Source organism: Saccopteryx leptura, chromosome 8 (assembly GCF_036850995.1).
Source record: "Saccopteryx leptura isolate mSacLep1 chromosome 8, mSacLep1_pri_phased_curated, whole genome shotgun sequence".
NCBI classification, from domain to species: domain Eukaryota; kingdom Metazoa; phylum Chordata; class Mammalia; order Chiroptera; family Emballonuridae; genus Saccopteryx; species Saccopteryx leptura.
The window spans coordinates 48,819,207-48,840,038 of record NC_089510.1 but is presented as its reverse complement, the minus strand read 5'-3'; the positions used below and the strand labels follow the sequence as shown (position 1 = coordinate 48,840,038).

The 20,832-nt window shown below is 40.7% G+C and overlaps 1 protein-coding gene across 3 annotated transcripts in view; it reads left to right on the top strand.

Moving 5' to 3' along the window:
• Positions 1-20,832, top strand: part of TMEM39A (transmembrane protein 39A) — a 43,426-nt gene that overhangs the window by 8,959 nt on the left and 13,635 nt on the right. For all 3 annotated transcript variants that reach the window (XM_066347411.1, XM_066347410.1, XM_066347409.1), the window contains exons 3-5: positions 7,336-7,558; positions 13,594-13,677; positions 19,034-19,188. In XM_066347411.1, the coding sequence (XP_066203508.1) occupies positions 7,336-7,558; positions 13,594-13,677; positions 19,034-19,188 (462 nt within the window). The remainder of the gene's footprint in view (positions 1-7,335; positions 7,559-13,593; positions 13,678-19,033; positions 19,189-20,832) is intronic.

Sequence of the window (20,832 nt, the reverse complement as noted above, 5' to 3'; positions counted from 1 at the left end):
TGCAGAATGCAAGCTGCGGGCCCACTGGCCATGACCTGTGCTCTGCCTTGGCTTTGGTTTAGTATCTCCCCCTCTGCCCCTCAATCTCACTGCTTCTCCTGGCACAAGGAGGCTCAGTCATTCCAGGCTTCCCTCTTCATATCCCCAAGAAAACCCAGACAGCTGGAGCCTCCTTACTCCCCATAGTTCCAGCAGAGAAAAACCCAGTCACTCCAGCCTCTCTCTGCAGTGGACCACAAGTATTTAAAGTCCTTCCCACCTTTAGTCCATTCAGTGCTCGTATCTTTAAGGCACACCTGTGAGCCCAGCTGGGGTCCCTTTGCTGCATTATAGTTGTTCAGTTTGTTGAAATTTCAAGGGGAGAGATCAGGAGTATCTCATGTCATCATTACTTTGACGTCATCCCCCCTTTTTTTTTTTTAAGTGATATGAAGGGAGATAGATTCCCACATGCACCCTGACCAGGATCCACCTGGCAACCCCTGTCTGGGGTTGGTGCTTGACTCACCTGAGCTGTGTTTAGCACCTGATGTTGAGGCTTGACCCATCCGAGCTACTCAGCGATCCAGGGTCCATGCTCAAACCAGTCAAGCCACTGGCTGCAGCAAGTGAAGAGGGAGAGAAGGGTGAGAAGGCTAAGGAGAGAAGCAGATGGTTGCTTCTCTTTTGTGCCCTGAATGGGGAATCAAACCCAGGACATCCATATGCCTGGCTGATGCTCTATCCACTGAGCCAGCTGGCCAGGGCCTTTTCTGACTTTCCAACCCAAGTTCTACTCGGTCTTCAAAATCAGTTCTGATTTTGTTATTTCCTTGGGGGGGTCTCCCTGAAATTCCAGTTTGAAGGGATTTTTCCAGTCTCTGATTCTCATACTAATTTTATGTATGTATGCAGATTATTTTTAATTTATTTTAGAGTATTATTTCTTTACTCTGTTCTTTGGATTTTCTCACTTTACTGTCTGCTTCATAGAATAATGTTTAAAATAAATGGTAAATTGAAGTAACTTTTTAAAATTTTACTCTGAATTTTCCAAAATCTCTTTAAGTAACATGTATTATTATATATTTTCATAAATAAAGGGAAATTAAAAAGAAAGAATATATGAAAATGCTTTTGAAGAAAGGTACTATCTAAGATGGATATTGAGGTGAAGGATTTTCCCCCCCCAAGGTTAAAATAGTAACATTTTTAAAATTCTATAATTTTTTTATTTTGCAATTAAATTTAATGGGGTGACATTGATCAATAAGAGTACAAATGTTTCGAGTAAACATTTCTATAATATTTTAACAGTTGATTGTGTGTGTGCCCATCACCCAAAGTCAAATAATTTTCCATAACCGTATATTTGGCCCTCTTTACTCCCCTCCTCCTCCTCCCTGAGGTAGCCATTTCGCTTTTATCTATGTCCATGAGTCACAGTTTTATATCACACCTATGTATATGGGATATATATTTGTCCCTCTTTACTCCCTCCCCCCTGCCCTGAAAGATGTTTCTTATTTGAAGTACATGCCTTAATTTTGCTAATACTGTCAACTTAGTGATTCAGTGCTTTCAAGTTGCAGTAGAAAATTGTAGCTATGCCCAGCTGGGATTCTCTATCTAAAAAAAAAGTCTAGCTCTGCCTCTATGTTGACTCTAGTAGTTCTTTGTTCATTTTTTTCTACTTAGGCTTTGAGGATTCTGGTTCTCAAATTGTCACACGGAATCCCTCCTCAGTGTCTCAGGGGCTGCTGTCGGAGAGCTAGAGGGTGGAAAGAGGCAGGCAGTCCCAACAGTTTAGGCTTCAGGTTTCCTAGTCCTCTCTTACCAGACTAACGCCAGCTTTGTGTTTTAAGTATTGGGATACCATGTAAAATATATTTTGGGGAGGAAAATGAAATATTCTGCTTTTTAAAAAGCTGAAAGCCACATTCCTGGATTATATTTGTACTTAAAGTTTATAAGTAGAGTACTAGGAAGAACTAGGAATATTTGGAAATTACTTCTGCTTTTAGGTGGGTTTAGCTATATTCATGTATTCTTTTCTCTTTTTTGTAACTCTTCTACTCTGGCTTTCAAGGTGTCAGCCATGGTTGCTTTGATCTACCACTCTCCTCCTTTAGTATACATTTCTCTAGCAATTAACTGGGGTGGTGAGGACTAATACGGTTTTCAACAGATTAGAATAAAGTGAAAGATCATTGTTAATGGTTTGAAAAGTCAGTTATTGAGTGATTACTTTGTGACATATTTACCTAAAGAGGTTGTTTTGGGAGAAGATGGTTCCATATGTTTCCTAATGGGAAAGAAGCAGTCTAGAATATGTTACTATATAAGACCTGGGGGAGGGGTATAAAAATAGGGATAAAAACCAGTGGTAGCCTGACTAGGCAGTGGCGCAGTGGATAGAGCATCGGACTGGGATGCGGAGGACCCAGGTTCGAAACCCCGAGGTCGCCAGCTTGAGCATGGGCTCATCTGGTTTGAGCAAAAGCTCACCAGCTTGGACCCAAGGTCTCTGGCTTGAGCAAGGGGTTATGCAGTCTGCTGAAGACCCACGGTCAAGGCACATATGAGAAAGTAATCAATGAACAACTAAGGTGTCGCAATGAAAAGCTAATGACTGATGCTTCTCATTTCCCTCTGTTCCTGTCTGTCTGTCCCTATCTATCCCTCTCTCTGTCTCTGTAAAAACAAACAAACAAACAAATGAAAAAAATAAATAAATAAAAGCAAAAAAAAAAAAAAAACACAACCCAAAACCAGTGGTAGATGGTCTAATATAGTGTCAGGAAAGATGTATACAAAGAAAGACAGGGTCCGTATAGGGAAAACTCTTCTGGAGTATCTTTAGAGTACTGAAGAGAGCAATAGGTAATTGCTTAAGTGTGATACAATTTGAGGTGATAGTTTTGATTCTGCAAGATAGGTCAGCTGAAGAGAGCATTTGCCCCTGTGTGGGAGGTGTTTGTGGCCTGATTGGTGGAGTTTAACTTGACACTGTCAAAGAGCTAGTTTGGGACACAGTCAAGATTGAAATCCATAGTTCCCTGTCCTGTTTTCCACCTGTGGGAAGCAGGGTATTGTTTTGGGGACAGAATGCTTAGATGATTGTTTTCTAAAGGAGGAAGATACAAATGATACGCTAAGTTTCTGAGTTTCCCAAAGAGACCTTTCAGTTCAGGGAGAATCTTATTTGAGAAAGACTAAGAATGAGTTTTTCTTTGTTTTGTTCTTGCAGGTACTCTGACTTTATCCTTTCTTATTCCTCTTTATTCCTTTGAGGCCTCCTTGCTTTGTTCATTTACTTAGCTAAATTCTGTTGCTTGCTTGCTCCATAAAAACCAGTCTCAGACCTTCTGTTAACTCTTTCTCTGCACACAAACCTTATATGCAAAGACAAAGCAGGTGTTCGGTGTAAACCATATTGGTTGCACAAATGCTTTAGGCACTGTGAGCCGTTATTATTTAGTGAAACTTCTATATCAGTATAGAAACTGTTTACCAGTCAAGTTCCCAGATGCCAGCCGTACAAGCAGGCCTTCCTAAGGATGGCTGTGCTGAACACCAGCTTTCCTTTTGGGAATCTGAAATATTCTCATTGGTAGGTAGACATGCCTCCATGGCCAGCCCCCAGTGAAAACTTTGGGTACTGAGTCTATAAAGAACCTTCCTTATAAACAGCACTTAACATGTATTGTCCAAAGCAGTTGGTGAGAATTAAGTGCATCCTGTATGACTCCACTGAGAAAGGACTCTTGGAACTTTGCACCTTGTTTTCTCAAGACTTTGCCCCATGTATCTTTTATTCTGCTGATTTTAATTTGTATCCTTTTGCTGCATAATGTTAGCTGTAAACATGCTGTGTCCTGTGAGTCCTAGCAGATCATCAAGCACCTAGCCTTGGTCTTAGAGACCTGCAACACAGTTTAAAAGATAATACTCAGTGTTAACATTGAGAAGAGTTCTTTTAAAAGAATCTATTCCAACCTTTGTATTATAGGCAAGAAAACGGGCTCGGAGATATAGTTACTTTCGCAAAGACCACAGCCTGTTAGTGGAAAATCTGGGAGAGCTATTCCACATTATATCTCAGACATTTGTGTCACTTTGCTTTTCTTGAATCTATTTATAAATCTTGTTACAGGAGTAATACTTTTTTTTTTTTTTTTTTTAATACCTCGACAACTCATTGTCTGAGATGTACTGACTGAGTCTGTTTATGCTAGCTTTTGGCTTTTGGGGAAAAGGGTGGTTTAGAACTTTGATCATATCTCCTCTGGAGCTCTCAATTTATACCTTATTTCCACTTTCCCACCAATGCTTTTGGTCAATTTATTTGACCTTTGTCTGTTTTCTGGTTTGAAGTATAATAGCCATGGCATGTAGAATGTCACAAGTGTAGATCTTTTGTACTTTGATTTGAGTGCCTTTTATTGACTTTGCTAACAGCAGAAGCACGTTAGTCATTACTTGGAAAAAATTCTGCAAGAACCATTTTAACCTTTAAATAATAAAAAATAGTTTAGCATACTTTACCCTTTCATGTACTTTTAACTGAAGAGAAATTAGAATTTTTATTTTATTCTAGAGACTCTTAACCTTATAACTTCTCCTCAGAATTCTTTTTTTTTAAAAATATATATATTCATTTTAGAGAGGAGAGGGAGAGGCAGAGAGAGAGAGAGGAGAGACAGAGAGAGAGAGAAGGGGGGAGGAGCAGGAAGCATCAACTCCCATATGTGCCTTGACCAGGCAAGCCCAGGGTTTCGAACCGGCGACCTCAGCATTTCCAGGTCGACGCTTTATCTACTGCGCCACCACAGGTCAGGCCTCAGAATTCTTTATTTCCATGTCTTAAGATTAACTAGAGTGAGGGAATAGATTGGTTGCTGTTATCAATCCCCTCCATTAAAGTTCACCAACTTGTACGACTCCAGAGGGCACCTGGAGTAAATGCAAACGATATCTTTGGGAGTTGTGAAGTGCTGTGGCCCAGCTCCCAGGGCAGACCAGAAGGCTCTGGTGTCAATGATTGGTTTAGGATTGAACAGGTAAGGTTGTGAAACCTACTGGTAGATCAAAACCGACTCCTTGATAAGCTTGTTCTATTAGAGTATACTCTGGGAATGAAAGGAAGAAATTTTTATTATTTTTTCTGCTCCCCTCACTCCCCCATTCCTGTTCCTACCCTCTAGTTCTTCTGCATTTCTGCCATGGTATTCTTTTTTTTTTTTTTTTTTTTTTTTGTGTGTGTGTGTGGCAGAGACAGAGAGAGTCAGAGAGAAGGATAGATAGGGACAGACAGACAAGAAGGGAGAGAGATGAGAAACATCAATTCTTCATTGCAGTTTCCTAGTTGTTCATTGATTGATTTTTCATATGTGCCTTGACTACAGGCCTTCAGCAGACCAAGGGACCCCTTGCTTGAGCCAGTGACCTTGGGTCCAAGCTGGTGAGCCTTGCTCAAACCAGATGAGCCTGCACTCAAGCTGGTGACCTCGGGGTCTCGAACCTGGGTCCTCAGCATCCCAGTCTGACACTCTATCCACTGCTCCACCGCCTGGTCAGGCTACCATGGTATTCTTAACTGATCAGAATGAGCAGAGTTCATATTCCCATGAGTCACATAAAGTACTGTGAATGTCACGAACTAATGCTAGAATTTTATATTTGGAACTTTGAGAGTAGCATTGTAATGCTAATATTGTTCCTTCCCTAGACTCTTTGAAAAATCCAACCCTCTTTGTTCTGTAAACCAATAGTAGACTTTTAGATCTCTATAACTGTTTCCAGGTATATATGTAATCGGAAATTTAATTATTTTAGATAGTTCAGCAATTTCTGACCTATAAAACAGCTTGGAAGGAAGAACAACAAGAAGATAGGGATTAAAACCTGTATATTATAATTCATGTTTTAAGAGATCACTCTTTCTTTTTCATGACCATATTGGTCTGCTGACTTTTCAACCTAAAGGTATATATTTGCAGTGAACTAGGAAAAGTATAGTTTTTGTCCTTAAGATTATGGTCTGATAGACAAGACATAGATGTATACAAAAAATGATAGTATGAAAAATGCAGTATGAAAGGTATGTGTTATGTGCCACTGAATCGGCTGCAGCTCCTGGTGAGCCTGTGAATTAGTGATGTCCACAGTGTCCTGTAGACTCATCATACCTATGGCTTCTTTTAGGGAGTCAGTCCATATTGCATATGGTCTTTCTCTTTTCCTGCTGCCTTCTATTTTTCCGAGAATAAGGCATAGTTTAGGTGTAATGGTGGCACAGAGAAGAGATGAATCAGTTTTAATTGAGTAAAACAGAGTAAACTTCATAGAGGATAAGCTTGATCACTTTTAAAGTCTTGAAGGATTTTGTCAGTAAATGTGTATGTTGGGGGTTAAGGAAGGTGTTTTAGGAGATGAAGCTAGTTTATTCAGCAGAAGGCCTCTCAGGACATACTAAATTTATTGATATTATCCTGTTGGCAGTGGACAGGCACTTAGAAGGGTTAATTCAAGAGAGTAACACTTCAGAAAGATCTGAGTTTCACTTTAGAAAAATCTCTGAAGGAAGACGAGGATTTGGTGAAAGTAAGTTCAATTTATGGGGATTACTGCAGTAGTTTAGATGAAAAAATAGTAACTGCTTATACTAAGGCAGTGGGAATTTTAGAGGAGGGCACAGTTTAGAAAAAGGTTTGCAGTGTGGAATATATAAGATTTAGTGGTTGGATATGGAGACGCAGAAGGAAAGTTCTAATCTGACTCCCAGGTTTCTGATTTGGGCAGCTGACTGGGTGGGCCATGAACTAGGCAGTGGTCAGCAAACTCATTAGTCAACAGAGCCAAATACTGTATCAACAGTACAACGATTGAAATTTCTTTTGAAAGCCAAATTTTTTAAACTTAAACTATATAGGTAGGTACATTCCTTATTGAGGTAGTGCCCGCACATGGTATTTTGTGGAAGAGCCACACTCAAGGGGCCAAAGAGCCGCGTGTGGCTCCCGAGCCGCATTTTGCCGACCAAGGAACTAGGGTCAGGAGTACAGGAGGAGGAACACAAAGACAGGTTGATAACATAGATCTAAAACTCAGCTGTGGGCTCTATGGAGAGAAGTCTTTGTTTTCAGCATATAGGGAATAACGGAAGCCATGACCGTATATTAGATCACTGAGAATATGTGTGTGGAGGGAGAAGACCAGAGCCAAAGATTCTAGGGTGGAGTATCGGAGAAGGCCAACAGGTAAAGGGTAGGTGGAGAGGGAAGCAGGGGCCCTTAACGCTGAGTGACACTGAAGGGTATCACTATTTAAGCTAACCCTGGTTTTCTCTTTCAGGAATGGTAGTGCTATTGGCCTTCCGGTCCCTCCTATCACAGCCTTAATCACCCCAGGTCCTGTTCGTCATTGCCAAATTCCTGACTTGCCTGTGGATGGGAGCCTGCTCTTTGAATTTCTCTTTTTCATCTACCTGCTGGTTGCTCTGTTCATTCAGTACATCAATATCTATAAAACAGTGTGGTGGTACCCTTACAATCATCCTGCTTCTTGTACTTCATTGGTAAGTCATAATTGGCCTTTAAGTTCTTTGTGTTACTTAGCCAAGAAACTAGTCAGAAAATCTTTGTGTAGAAATTATTTCTTTTAATAATTTTTTTCTTAATAAAATGCTTTTCTGTTAAACCACAGTTTATTTTCAGAAATAAAATGTCATAAAATTGTTAAATATAAAATAACTGGTTTTGGCCCATGACTGGAGGAAATAAAAATATAAGTGAAAATGCAGAGCCTGCCCACTGGTGGCACAATGGATGAAACATCAACCTGGGATGCTGAGGTCCCTGGTTTGAAATCCCACGGTCACTGGCTTGAGGGCTGGAACACTGACATGACCCCAGGTCATTGATTTGACCCCAAAGGTTGCTGGCTTGAAGCTCAAGGTCACTGGCTTGAGCAAGGGGTTACTGGCTCGCCTTGAGAACCCCAGTCAAGGCATATATGAGAAGCAATCAATGAACAACTCAAGTGAAGCAACTACAAGTTGATGCTTCTCATCTCTCACCTCCCTGCCTCTCTCTCTTGCTCTCTCAAAAAAGCAGAAAACATTTAAACAGTTTATTATAATAATAGCATGGGTAGGTTTTGATATTTAGTTTTCACCATGTTATTTATATTTGTTGGAAATTTAAGGTGACAGTGTGATTAAATTCTAGGAACTCTATCATTTTAATGGCTGTATTAGGACAATGGAAGCTTCAATAACAAATAAACTCAAAATTTGTGTAATGCTTCAAACATCATAATCAGAGGAAGTTGTCCTAGTTGGTAGTAGCAGCATACTTCCCATACGGTCAGTCAGAGAACCCAGGCTGATGCTGACCACCGTCTTCCGGTGTGTGGCCTTCAAGGTGGCTGTGGTTCATCCCTGTTAGCCAGAAAGCAAGAAGAGCAAAGGGAAGTATAAAAGAGTTTCTATGGACCAGGCTTACATCATTGCACATGTGTCCTGCAACGGAGGCTGGAAAAACATAGTTACCCTGAATAAAATTGGGTTCTGTTACAAAAATGAATTTGAGGCAAGAACTAGTTGTCTTGGCTAAAGAACATCACAATATATTGTAGGTAGGTTTCTCCTACCCTCTTTCCAGCTTAAGAGAGCTATGATAATTTTGATGCAGAGAATGTCCTCCATAGTAGGGTATATGAAACAATGGGAAAGCTAGTCAGGTGACTTGACAGGTAAGTGGTTGTCACTGGCAGATCTGGATGGGTAAGGATGGAGGTACGCTCTAGGACAGTGGTCCCCAACCCCCGGGCCTCGGACCAGTACCGGTCCGTGGGCCATTTGGTACCGGTCCACAGAGAAAGAATAAATAACTTAGACATTATTTCCATTTTATTTATATTTAAGTCTGAACAATGTTTTATTTTTAAAAAATGACCAGATTTCCTCTGTTACATCCATCTAAGACTCACTCTTGATGCTTGTCTTGGTCACATGATACATTTATCTGTCCCACCCTAAAGGCCGGTCTGTGAAAATATTTTGACATTAAATCGGTCCATGCCCTGGTTGGTTGGTTCAGTGGTAGAGCGTCGGCTGGCGTGCAGAGGTCCCAGGTTCGATTCCCGGCCAGGGCACACAGGAGAAGCGCCCATCTGCTTCTCCACCCCTCCCCCTCTCCTTCCTCTCTGTCTCTCTCTTCCCCTCCCACAGCCGAGGCTCCACTGGAGCAAAGATGGCCCGGGCGCTGGGGATGGCTCCTCGGCCTCTGCGCCAGGCGCTGGAATGGCTCTGGTCGCAGTGGAGCGACACCCCAGAGGGGCAGAGCGTTGCTCCCTGGTGGGCAGAGCGTCGCCCCCTGGTGGGCGTGCCGGGTGGATCCCGGTCGGGCGCATGTGGGAGTCTGTCTGACTGTCTCTCCCTGTTTCTGGCTTCGGAAAAGTACAGGAAAAAAAGAAAAGAAATTGGTCCATGGCCCAAAAAAGGTTGGGGACCACTGCTCTAGGAGAAAGAAAGCTATTGTCCTGGGCAGTTTATGTATGAGTCTGTGACTTACATAAGATTAGAAAACCTTCTGGGCCTGGTAAACACAGAAAGAAAATGCTGACTGAAATCTTCAAGACAGTATAGGAAGGAAATAAACATTTTTTCTTTAAATATTTGTATCACTTAGTTCCTAGAATTAACTATGAAGAATTTTCTTTCCATGTTGACCATCTGCCTACTTAATATTAGATGAAGAGAAGAATTTCATTTTCTTTCTTTAAGAATTATAGCCTGACCAGGTGGTGGCGCAGCGGATAAAGTATCAGTCTGGGATGCTGAGGTTCCCAGGTTTGAAACCCTGAGGTTGCCAACTTGAGCGTGGGCTCACCAGCTTGAGCGTGGGATCATAGACATGACCGCATGGTCTTTGGCTTGAACCCAGAGGTCCCCGGCTCAAGCAGGGGTCACTGGTTCGGCTATGCCCCACCCCCATCAAGGCACGTATTAGAAAGTAATCAATGGCACCTGAGGTGCCACAACTGTGAGTTGATGCTTCTTATCTCTCTCTTGTCCTGTCTGCCCCTGTCTGCCCACCTGTTTTTCTGTCTCTCTCTCACTAAAAACAAACAAACATACAAAGAATTGTAATGATTGCCAGACCAGGCAGTGATGCAGTGGCTAGAGCTTCAGTCTGGGATGCTGAGGACCCAGGTTCAAAACCCCAAGGTTGCCGGCTTGAGCATTTGAGTGCAGGCTCACCAGCTTGAGCACCAGGTCCCCGGCTTAAGTGTGGAATCATAGACATGACCCCATGGTCACTGACTTGAAACACAAAGTCTCTGACTTAAGCAAAGGGTCACTGGCTCCACTGAGCCTCCTGGTCAAAGCTCATATGAGAAGCAATCAGTGAACAACTAAAGTGAGGCATCTACAAGTTAATGCTTCTCATCTCTCTCCCTTCCTGTCTCTCTGTCTCTCTCTCTCGCTAAAAAAAAGAAGAAAAAAGAAAAGTCTTAGTGGGACCAGTGATGCACAAATAAGATCCCAGACACTAGCTTGGATGCTAGTGAATTTGCTTGCTTTATTTTGGAGAAGTGGGATCAGCAAGGAGTGGGTCTCAAAATTAAGATGGGATAAATATTGTTAGAATCCAAACTACTAAGGGGAAAAGAGATGATTTGAGGAACGTACAGTAAGCCATTCTTGGCATCTTGGCTGCTCTGCCTTTAAAATGTGTCCCAAATCTGTCCACTCCATCTCCACTGCTACTGACCCTGCTTAGTCCATAATCATTTCTCACCTGAATCAAAAGCAATGTTGCCCCACTATAATCAATCAGTGTGAACATTTTAAAATACAAATAAAATCATGGCACCCTTTGCCTGAAGCACTTCAGTGACTTCCCATTAGAGAAAATATATATGTATATTTTATATTAATATAATATAGGTGTATGTGTGCTAAATATATATGTGAGTGGGCCCTGGTCAGTTACTCTGTTGGGTAAGAGTGTCTTCTGGAGACAACAAGGTTACAGGGTCGATCCCCGGCTAGGGCACACAGGGGAAGCAGCCAGTGAATGCACGACTGAGTTGAACAGCAGATGAATGCTTCCCTTTCCCCTCCCCTCTCTCTCCCTTCTTTCCTCTATCTCTCTAAAAATAAAAAATTAAGCCCTGGTCGGATAGCTTATTTAGAGCATTGTCTGAGCGTGGAGGTTGCTGGTTTGATTCCCCTGGTCAGGGCACATACAGGGGCAACTCAATGTTCCTGTCTCTCTCTCTCCGCCTCCCTCAAAAAAGTGTGCGTGTGTGTGTGTGTGTGTGTGTGTGTGTGTGTGTGTGTGTGTGTGTGTGTGTGTGTGTGCGCGTGTGTGTGTGTGTGTAAAAACTCGATTTTTTACTGCTCATTTCGGCCTTCTTGCTGATTTCAAACATACCAGGCATGTATTTTCTTGCCGTAGGGCCTGTGTGATTAGTTTTTCTTCTGCCTGGGGGTCTGTGCCCCCAGACCTTGTCATTGCTGGTGCTCTTTTGTCATTTGCCTCTTAGCCCAGATGCCCTCTTCTGAGACATCCTCCTTAACTGCTGATTTAAATTGGCTCTGTACCTCCCTTCCCAGTCAGTTTTAATTTAAATTTTATCTTTTTATTTTTCAATTACAGTTTACATTTAATATTTTATACTGGTTTCAGGTGTTATGGCATAGAGGTTAGACTATCATATACTTTACGAAGAAGTCCCCCTGGTATTTCAAGGACTTACCTGGAATCGTACATAGTTATTACAGTATTATTGGTGATATTCCCTATGCTGTACTTTACATCCCCATGATTATTTTGTGAGTACCAATTTGTACTTCTCAGTTCCTTCATCTTTTTCATCCAATCTTCTAACTACCCTGCCCCCAGTCACTATCACTTTTATTTATCAGCAGTTATAACTATTTGAAATGCTTTTCCTTCTTAGCTTTTTTATTGTCATTGCCTTTCCCCCTTAAATTTATTAAAGATATGGGTTTAGCTACTGTAAGTGAGTGGCTGAAACAGAATAGAAGCTTAATTTCTCTATTAAATAAAATTAGGTAGGTGATATAAGGCCAGGGTGGCAATTCTTTGTATCTATTGTCCTGCTACCCCCAACATGCTTCTTATAAACCTTGGTCCAAGGTTAGCTGCTCCAGCTCCTGTCATCACATTTGGCTGGCAGGAAGGAGGAATGGAGGAAGACACAGCTTTAAGAGTAGTTTGGAAGCGGTACACATCACTTTCTCTCATATCCCTCAGACACAGTAGTTTTTTTCAAAGGAGGCTGGGAAATGAACCTTTAGTTAGCTAGGAGTCAGTGGCCAGTTCATTTCCACTGTGATGGCTGAAGAGACAGCTAGTAATCTCACTCTCCCCTTGCCCTCCCACATCACAGTAAAAAGGTAAGATCCAGGAGAACAAGAACTTTGATATTCTTCAGCACTGCACCCCCAGTTTCAAGAAGAGCACTTGGGGCCCTGACCGATTGGCTCAGCAGTAGAGCACCAGCCTGGCGTGTGGAAGTCCTGGGTTTGATTCCCAGTCAGGGCACACAGGAGAAGAGACCATCTGCTTCTCCACTCCCCCCCCTTCTCTCTCTCTCTCTCTCTCTCTCTCTCTCTCTCTCTCTTTTCCTCCTGCAGGCATGGCTTGAATGCTTTGAGCAAGTTGGCCCCAGGTACTGAGGATAGTACCATGGCCTCGCCTCAGGCACTAAAATAGCTCAGTTGCCAAGCAATGGAGCAGCGGCCCAGATGGCAAAGCATCGCCTAGTATGGGGCTTGCCAGGTGGATCCCAGTTGGGTGCATGTGGGAGTCTGTCTCTGTCTCCCTGCCTCTCACTTAAAAAAAAAAAAGAACACTGGGCACATTGTGGGTGCTCAGTACATATTTATTGAAAGAATTAATTGAGAATTTAAATTTTTCATTCTGGAAGGAGAACAGGAAACCTGCAGACTCTTTGACCATCAAAATGAAAGTGTACCTCAGTTCTGTTAGTTGCTAATGACTTTTCATTTTGTCATCGTAGGTAGGTATACATACAGACTTAGACTATTATTTTATAGGAAGAAGAAATCAGATATATGTTTCTAAGTGAGGAGAAAGACTAAATAAATGGAATTGATGTATCAGTGAGTAGGGAGTTTAGGTTGTAGGTGCCCAATTAGATCAATGTAAGCTCTTAGATCAAAAGAGACCAACAACAGTAACATCTAAAGACTGGGAATTCCAACTAATCCGTTAAATTGGACACTCATAAATATGGCATTTATTCTTGCCATAATTCTGCAGGTTATCAATTGTTAACCAAACATGGTACTCTTTTCTTTTTAATACAATAAGCTTTCAAAAAAGGAGAGGACTGCTTTGTAGATAGTTTAAAATAGTGTTTGAAAAGTTAAAGCAGCTTGTCGTGGAAGGAGAAGTAGAAGACAATGGTCTGTTCAAAAGCTCTCAAATCCCTGTGGCCTTAAGTGTAAGGTACTGTAAGGAAGATCTTTGGGGGGCAGACCTCTTCATATAGCAGTTCCAACTGGACACACGTATTTCTTTCTGACGAAGTTATCTGTTTCTCTTATAGAACTTTCATCTCATTGATTACCACCTGGCAGCATTCATCACAGTGATGCTTGCAAGGAGGCTTGTATGGGCCCTCATCTCAGAGGTAACAGCTCATTCACTATATTCTATCTATCACTTGTAGCTATAGTTAGTTACTAGAATGGGTTCAGGTTGAAAATGTGAAATGTCCAAATATAACTGAATACAGTTATAAATTAATGTCTTTACTCCCAGGTGAATTATGTTAGTTCTTTTAAGAAGTTTTTCCTATAATATATTTAAAATTCAGGTATGATATAACTGAAATGAACTGTTAGCAATCTCATTTGGTTGTACAGTATAATATTTCTAATTTTAAGTTACAGTAAAAATAGGATGAATTTTAGGTAACTATTGATATGAAGGCTTTTATGTAAATAAACAGTTGCCTCTAAAACATTGTTTCAAGTAATATTCACGTGAAATTATTTATATACTATCTGTGGAGTTGCTGGCAAGAGAAATTTGTTTAAGTTAATTAAAACTTGGGAATTTTAGCCTGGCCAGGCGGTGATGCAGTAGATAGAACATCGGACTGGGACGTGGAGGACCCAGCTTGAAACCCCGAGGTCGCTGGCTTGAGCAAGGGGTTACTCCATCTGCTATAGCCCCCCCCCCCCATCAAGGCACATATGAGAAAGCAATCAAGGAACAACTAAGGTGCCACAATGAAGAATTGATGCTTCTCTTCTCTCTCCCTTCCTATCTATCTGTCTCTATCTGTCCCTCTCTCTGTGTCACACACACAAATAAAGAACTTGGAATTTTAGCCTAACCATGTGGCCTGGGATCAGAGGATCCAGGTTCAAAACCCCGAGGTCACCAGCTTGAGCATGGGCTCACCAGCTTGATTGATTGCAGGGTCACTGGCTTGAGCATGGGATCATAGATATGACTCCATGGTCTCTGGCTTGAGCCCAAAGTTCACTAGCTTGAAGCCCAAGGTTTCTGGGTTGAGCAAGGGGGTCACTTGCTCTACTCTAGCCCCCTGACATGTAAGAGAAAGCAATCAATGAACAACTAAGGTGCTGAAACGAAGAATTGATGCTTCTCATCTCTCTCCCTTCCTGCCTGACTGTCCCTCTTTCTGTCTCTCTTGCTTAAAAAAAAAAAAAAACACACACAAAAAACTTGGAATTTTAAAATGACAACATCCAGATTGGCATAAAACTAATCTTGAAGATTATAATCTAAGTTAGTGGAGGAAAGAATTGGGACATTATTAATATGATGTCTTTGAAAGTTAAAAGTTATTAATATTATTTTTTATATATTTGTAAACTCCAGTAAGAGAAGGAGGTAAGTGTGCTTTCCTAAGATTTTATTTTGTGCCTTATAAATGATTATGAAAACAAAATAAATGTTAATTTAGCTAAAGGGCTAATAATTTTAATCTTGGAGTTGATACATAAAGTCAGTGTGAAATTTTGAATGAATAGTTCCTATAATCACAGATAACTGAGTCAACTTTTTTCTTCCAAAACATACAAGGGAAGTCTTTGTGTCTGCAACCTCTAAAATTCAGGAACCTTATTTCTACAAGAGTAATTGCAGATATTAAATCATAATCTGAAAGCCCTTTAAAGTTAACTGAAAAACATTGGCAGTAGGATCATCTGTTTTTCATAGTGGGAAAGCTGTCTCTGACCTTTCTCCCAGGAACTTGATTCAGATCATGAAAATACATGCTTGCTTTTGGATATATTGAGAAATTATGTTCTTTCTTTAGAGGAACTCAGTGAAGTTTTATCTTTACATCTGTTAAAACAGGCAGGGAATGATTTTGTTTCAATTCTTCAGTTACCTAGCAGTGGTACTTATGTATGTCAAAATAGTATGTCCAGGTAGTGTGTAAAATCCTTTATAACTAGTTTTCTGCCTTGGAGCTACAAAGACTATAACTTGAAGTACCCTGTAATACTCTATTTTTTCTTTTGCAGCTGGCCTTATGGTAGTTCAACAGCTTTTGCATATGCTTAGTTAGAGAGTGTATTACCTGTTTTCTAAAGTAACCTGTAATTCTTACTGAGAAAAAAATACATAAGCTAATTTTCAACAGATTTCTAGTCAAAGACTTAAATCTGTACTTTAGTGTCCATTAGAAAGGGAATGTTTAAATAATTATGACTTATCAACATAATGGAATAAATAGCATGCAGTCACTAAAAATATGAAAATGCCTTCACTTACTGACCTCTAAAGATATTAAATGAGAAAAGTAAGGTACAGAACACCATTCAAAATAAGGTAGGTAGGTGGGAGGAACAAAATCTATTTTCTTATATGTGAATACATTATCTCTAGAAGAACATACAGACTAATAATGGGCTGCCTAGTTGGTGGCTGGGATACAAGACCAGTAAGGAGGGAAACTTACTACAAACACTGTTAAATGTTTTCTATTTTGCGCTATGTGAATATATTACCTATTCAGAAATTTAAAATAAGAGCTATGTAGTGGTTTTCTTTCTAAAATATTTAAATTTGATGGATAATACCCATCTTAAATTATCTTTCCTTCCTTTTATTAAAATATTTTTGCCTTTTGTTTTGCTTATGTCACAGAAAGGATCCCTACTCTGAGAAAGACCAGTCATTTTTAAGGAGAGGCTGGAGGTAATTGATTCAGAAAGCTTACCCTGTTCTGGGAGGAATACCTCTCCAACTAGATAGACTCTTATTCATGCACCTCCAGGCCAGCTGTACTTCTCTACTGTGCCACAAGACCACAAGTTACTGTACTGTTCTTTCACCAATCTGAGGCAACTCTCTTGAAAAAATTGTGTTTCCTAATACAGAAGTAGTACTTTTTATTGAAGAAAACTTGGAAAACACTGAAATATAAAGCAGAACACTTAAAAATTTTACAACACCATAATTAAGAGACCACATTTTGGTACATTTCCTTCTAATCTTTGCATATAGAGAATATATATATTTGGGGAGGCATTATCTACATATTGTCCAGATAGTTGGACATTATCTGTATATAGTTTTATATCCTATGTTAGTGTTGGGAATATTTTCCTACTTCTTACCTGGCTAAGTCTTGCTTATTCTGTAGATCTCAGCTGAAATACCACTTCCTCAGGAGGCCTGCCCTAGGTTAGCGTTTCCTAATAGCAGCCTCCTCTTTTCTTATAGCACTTGTCACAACTTTAAAAATAATTGCTTGTGGCCCTGGCCGGTTGGCTCAGTGGTAGAGCGTCAGCCTGGCATGCGGGGGACCCGGGTTCGATTCCCGGCCAGGGCACATAGGAGAAGTGCCCATTTGCTTCTCCACCCCCCCCCCTCCTTCCTCTCTGTCTCTCTCTTCGCCTCCCGCAGCCGAGGCTCCATTGGAGCAAAGATGGTCCCGGCGCTGGGGATGGCTCCTTGGCCTCTGCCCCAGGCGCTGGAGTGGCTCTGGTCACGGCAGAGCGACGCCCCGGAGGGGCAGAGCATCGCCCCCTGGTGGGTAGAGCGTAGCCCCTGGTGGGCGTGCCGGGTGGATCCCAGTTGGGCACATGCGGGAGTCTGTCTGACTGTCTCTCCCCGTTTCCAGCTTCAGAAAAAATACAAAAATAATAATAATAATAATAATTGCTTGTTTAAATCTAATATGGGTCTCTTTTGGTTGGGCAGCCTCATGTAGACAGAGGTTTTGGTTACCACTGTGTCCCCAGGATTTGGTATAGTATTGAATATATGTTATACGTAGCACACAGGTTAAGGGAATATGCTCCAGCCTGACCAGGCGGTGGAGTAGTGGATAGAGCATTGGACTGGGATGAAGAGGACCCAGGCTTGAAACCCTGAGGTCACTGGCTTGAGCACAGGCTCACCAGCTTGAGCGCAGGGTCACTGGCTTGAGCGTGGGATCATAGACATGACCCTATGGTCGCTGGCTTGAGCCCAAGGCTGCTGGCTTGATCAAGGGGTTACTCGCTCTGCTGTAGCCCCTCAGTCAAGGCACATATGAGAAAGCAATCAATGAACAACTAAGGAGCTACAACAAGGAATTGATGCTTCTCATCTCTCTCCCTTCCTGTCTGTGTCCCTTTCTCTGATTCTCTCTCTGTCTCTTGTCATAAGTAAGTAAGTAAATAAATAAATAAATAAATGAGAAGGTGGACTCCAAAATACGGCCAAAATGATAAATATACCCAGGCTCTGCTGCTCTGGTGACGTTGGGCAGAAGTGGCCATTTTATTTCTAACTCTAAACTTTTGAGAATGGAGGCAGTGGAGTAATTCCATTGGCTTTGAAATATGAGGTGCATTGGCATGAGATATGTATCAGGGGAGTTACATGCAACTATTTACCTGCCCTGGCTGAGAACAGCTTGAGCTTTTTTTACAGTTTGAGGCGAAAGCAGTTTATGGTGGTATTCTGTTTCTTTGCATTTTAAAATAATTTATATAAACTATATAAGTAGTATATATTGTATATATATAATATATTCTATGTAGTATGTTAGGTAAAAAAGAAATGGATATATAGTAGGGACCTAAAAACTCCTTTTCCCCTCCCATATATTGACACCAGATAATTTTTTCCCCTTTCTGGGTTTTGACACTGCTGTTTTAAAGGTTATAGGACTCTAGCATTTCCTCCTGCATTTTGCTCGTTCTCTCCTTCCAACTTCACTTTGAAAGAAAATGGTATTGCAGAGTGTCTTGTTAGACAAGTATGTTTTCTTACTATATTTAATCAGTTTTAAAGATTTGGGATTTAAGAATATTTGAACAGCTGTGATATAAAGAATTGGAAGTGAGTATACATTATTTCCATGTTAGCAAAAGTCATAAAAGAAACTTTCATTTATAATAGGGATTTGTCAAAGAAGATCTGATTATTTTTTGAAGTATTCAGCAAACAGAATGGGGGAAGGAATCAAAGGAAAATAGAAACTTGCTGCAGTTGAGCCATTGTAATTGAGTCTGGAGTCAGAGAAATATGTAGTGTCTTTATGTACATACAAATCACTGGGTGGATTGCTACTGTCCACCAGCCTTTCAAGATCTGACTTGCAGTTTTGTTCCCAGTATGTGGTGAAGGAAGGCAGTGGGGATTTGCATGTTCAGTAAGCAGCCTAAGTGATTCTGATGTGGTTCATGAACCAGTTTCAGAAACCCCAAAGTAAACAAATTAGATAATAATAAGAACTTAAAGGAGGTCTCTGTGAGGCACTATGGGAATACAAGAAAGAAACAGCTAACTGCCTGGGGTCTGAATCTTCAACCAAAGGGAAGATAAAGTGGGGTTGGGCAGTTTTTGTTCCCTCCTTCCCTTCCTTCCTTCCTTCCTTCCTTTTTCTTTTTTTCTATTTTTGGGCACAGTTTAACTTCCACTAAATATACCAAGTCCTTACTTGAGTCACATTGTTTAGTATAAGGTCATTTATAAAAATGTTCCTTTTGGTGCTTCCAAACTTGTAGGCCACTAAGGCGGGTGCAGCGTCTTTGGTTCACTACATGGTTCTGATATCGGCTCGCTTGGTGCTGCTCACTCTGTGTGGATGGGTGCTTTGTTGGACGCTCGTCAACCTCTTCCGGAGCCACTCAGTCCTCAATCTCCTTTTCCTTGGCTACCCGTGAGTACTCTAGTTTTCCCGTTTTATTGCAAAGTCTTTCAAGAAATTATTTGGGTAATGCAAACGATAGTATAAAGGGAGGAAAATGAAAATTTTCAAATATAAATCAATTTTCCAAGAGTTTAGAAAATTGGAAAAATCAGTGATTAGGTTGAACCTATAATTTATTTCCTAAACTGGGTATAATTAGATATAAATCAGGACTGTTTCAGGAAACCTGAGAAGTATGGCTCTCCTACCATAGAGAATATATTTTAATTTACTCTGTTCAACAAATAAAAGCTCCTGGTACTGGCTGTATTGGCGCATATGGTAGCTAATGTTAGTTGAATGACCAAATCAACCAGTCTTAGTATTTTGGTCAAATTACTTTGAATTATAGGGTTCATATAACAGAAGAATACCATCAAATTACTTTGAACTATAGGGTTTGTATAACAGAAGTATACCATCAAATTACTTTGAACTATAGGGTTCGTATAACAGAAGTATACCATATTGAAGCCCTATGAACTGATATACCTTTTTTGACTAGCATTTTATTAGGAAACAAAATATGTCAGCATATGCATATCAGTAACTAGAGTTTGATACTTGTTTACAGGTGGTTTTTTTTAATTTAGAAATTAAATTTAATGGGGGGACATTGGTCTATAAGAACACATAGGTTTCAGGTGAACTTCTCTATAGCATTTGAACTGTTGATTGCGTTGTGATCTCACCACCCAAAGTCAAAATCATTTTCTATCACTGTATAGTTTACATCTCTTTTTAAGTAGAATTCATATATAATACAATTCACAAATCTTGTATATATTTGCGAGCTTAAAAAACACCTGTATAACTCAAACCATTATCCCAATATAGAACATTATTATTCTAAATTTATTCCCCCTTCCAATCTACCTCCACCTCCACCTCCAGGACCAAACATTGTTTTGCATTTGTTCTACCATAGACTAATTTGCCTGTTTTAGAATTTTATATAAAGGGAATCATACAGTATGTGCATTTTTGTGTAAGGCCTTTGACTCAGAATATTGTTTTTCAAACTTGTCTTTGTGGTTGTATGTGTCAGTAACATTTTATTATGTGAATATACCACAGTTTATTTTCCTATTTTTGGATGCCAGGGTTGTTTCCATTTGGGGGGGGGGGGTCTTATTAAAAATAAGACTGTAATGCATAGTCTTACTACACAAACCTTTTTTGTAAAGCTATGTTTTCATTTTCTTGAGAGAAATATCTAGGTGTGGCAATGCAGGGTTGTAAGGTAGGATTATATTTCATTTTATAAGAATCTACTAGCCTGCCTAGGCAGTGGCGCAGTGGATAGAGTGATGGACTGGGACATGGAGGACCCAGGTTTGAAACCCTGAAGTTGCCAGTTTGAGCGTGGGCTCATCTGGTTTGAGCAAGGCTCACCAGCTTGAGCCCAAGGTTGCTGGCTTGAGCAAGGGGTCACTTAGTCTGCTGTAGCCCCCCAGTCGGGGCACATATGGCAAAGCAGTCATTGAGAAACTAGGGTGCCACAATGAAGAATTGATGCAACTCATCTCTCTCCCTTCTGATCTGTGTGTCCCTATCTGCCCCTCTCTCTGTCTCTTTCTGTCTCAAAAAAAATCTACCAAACCTTTTCCCAAA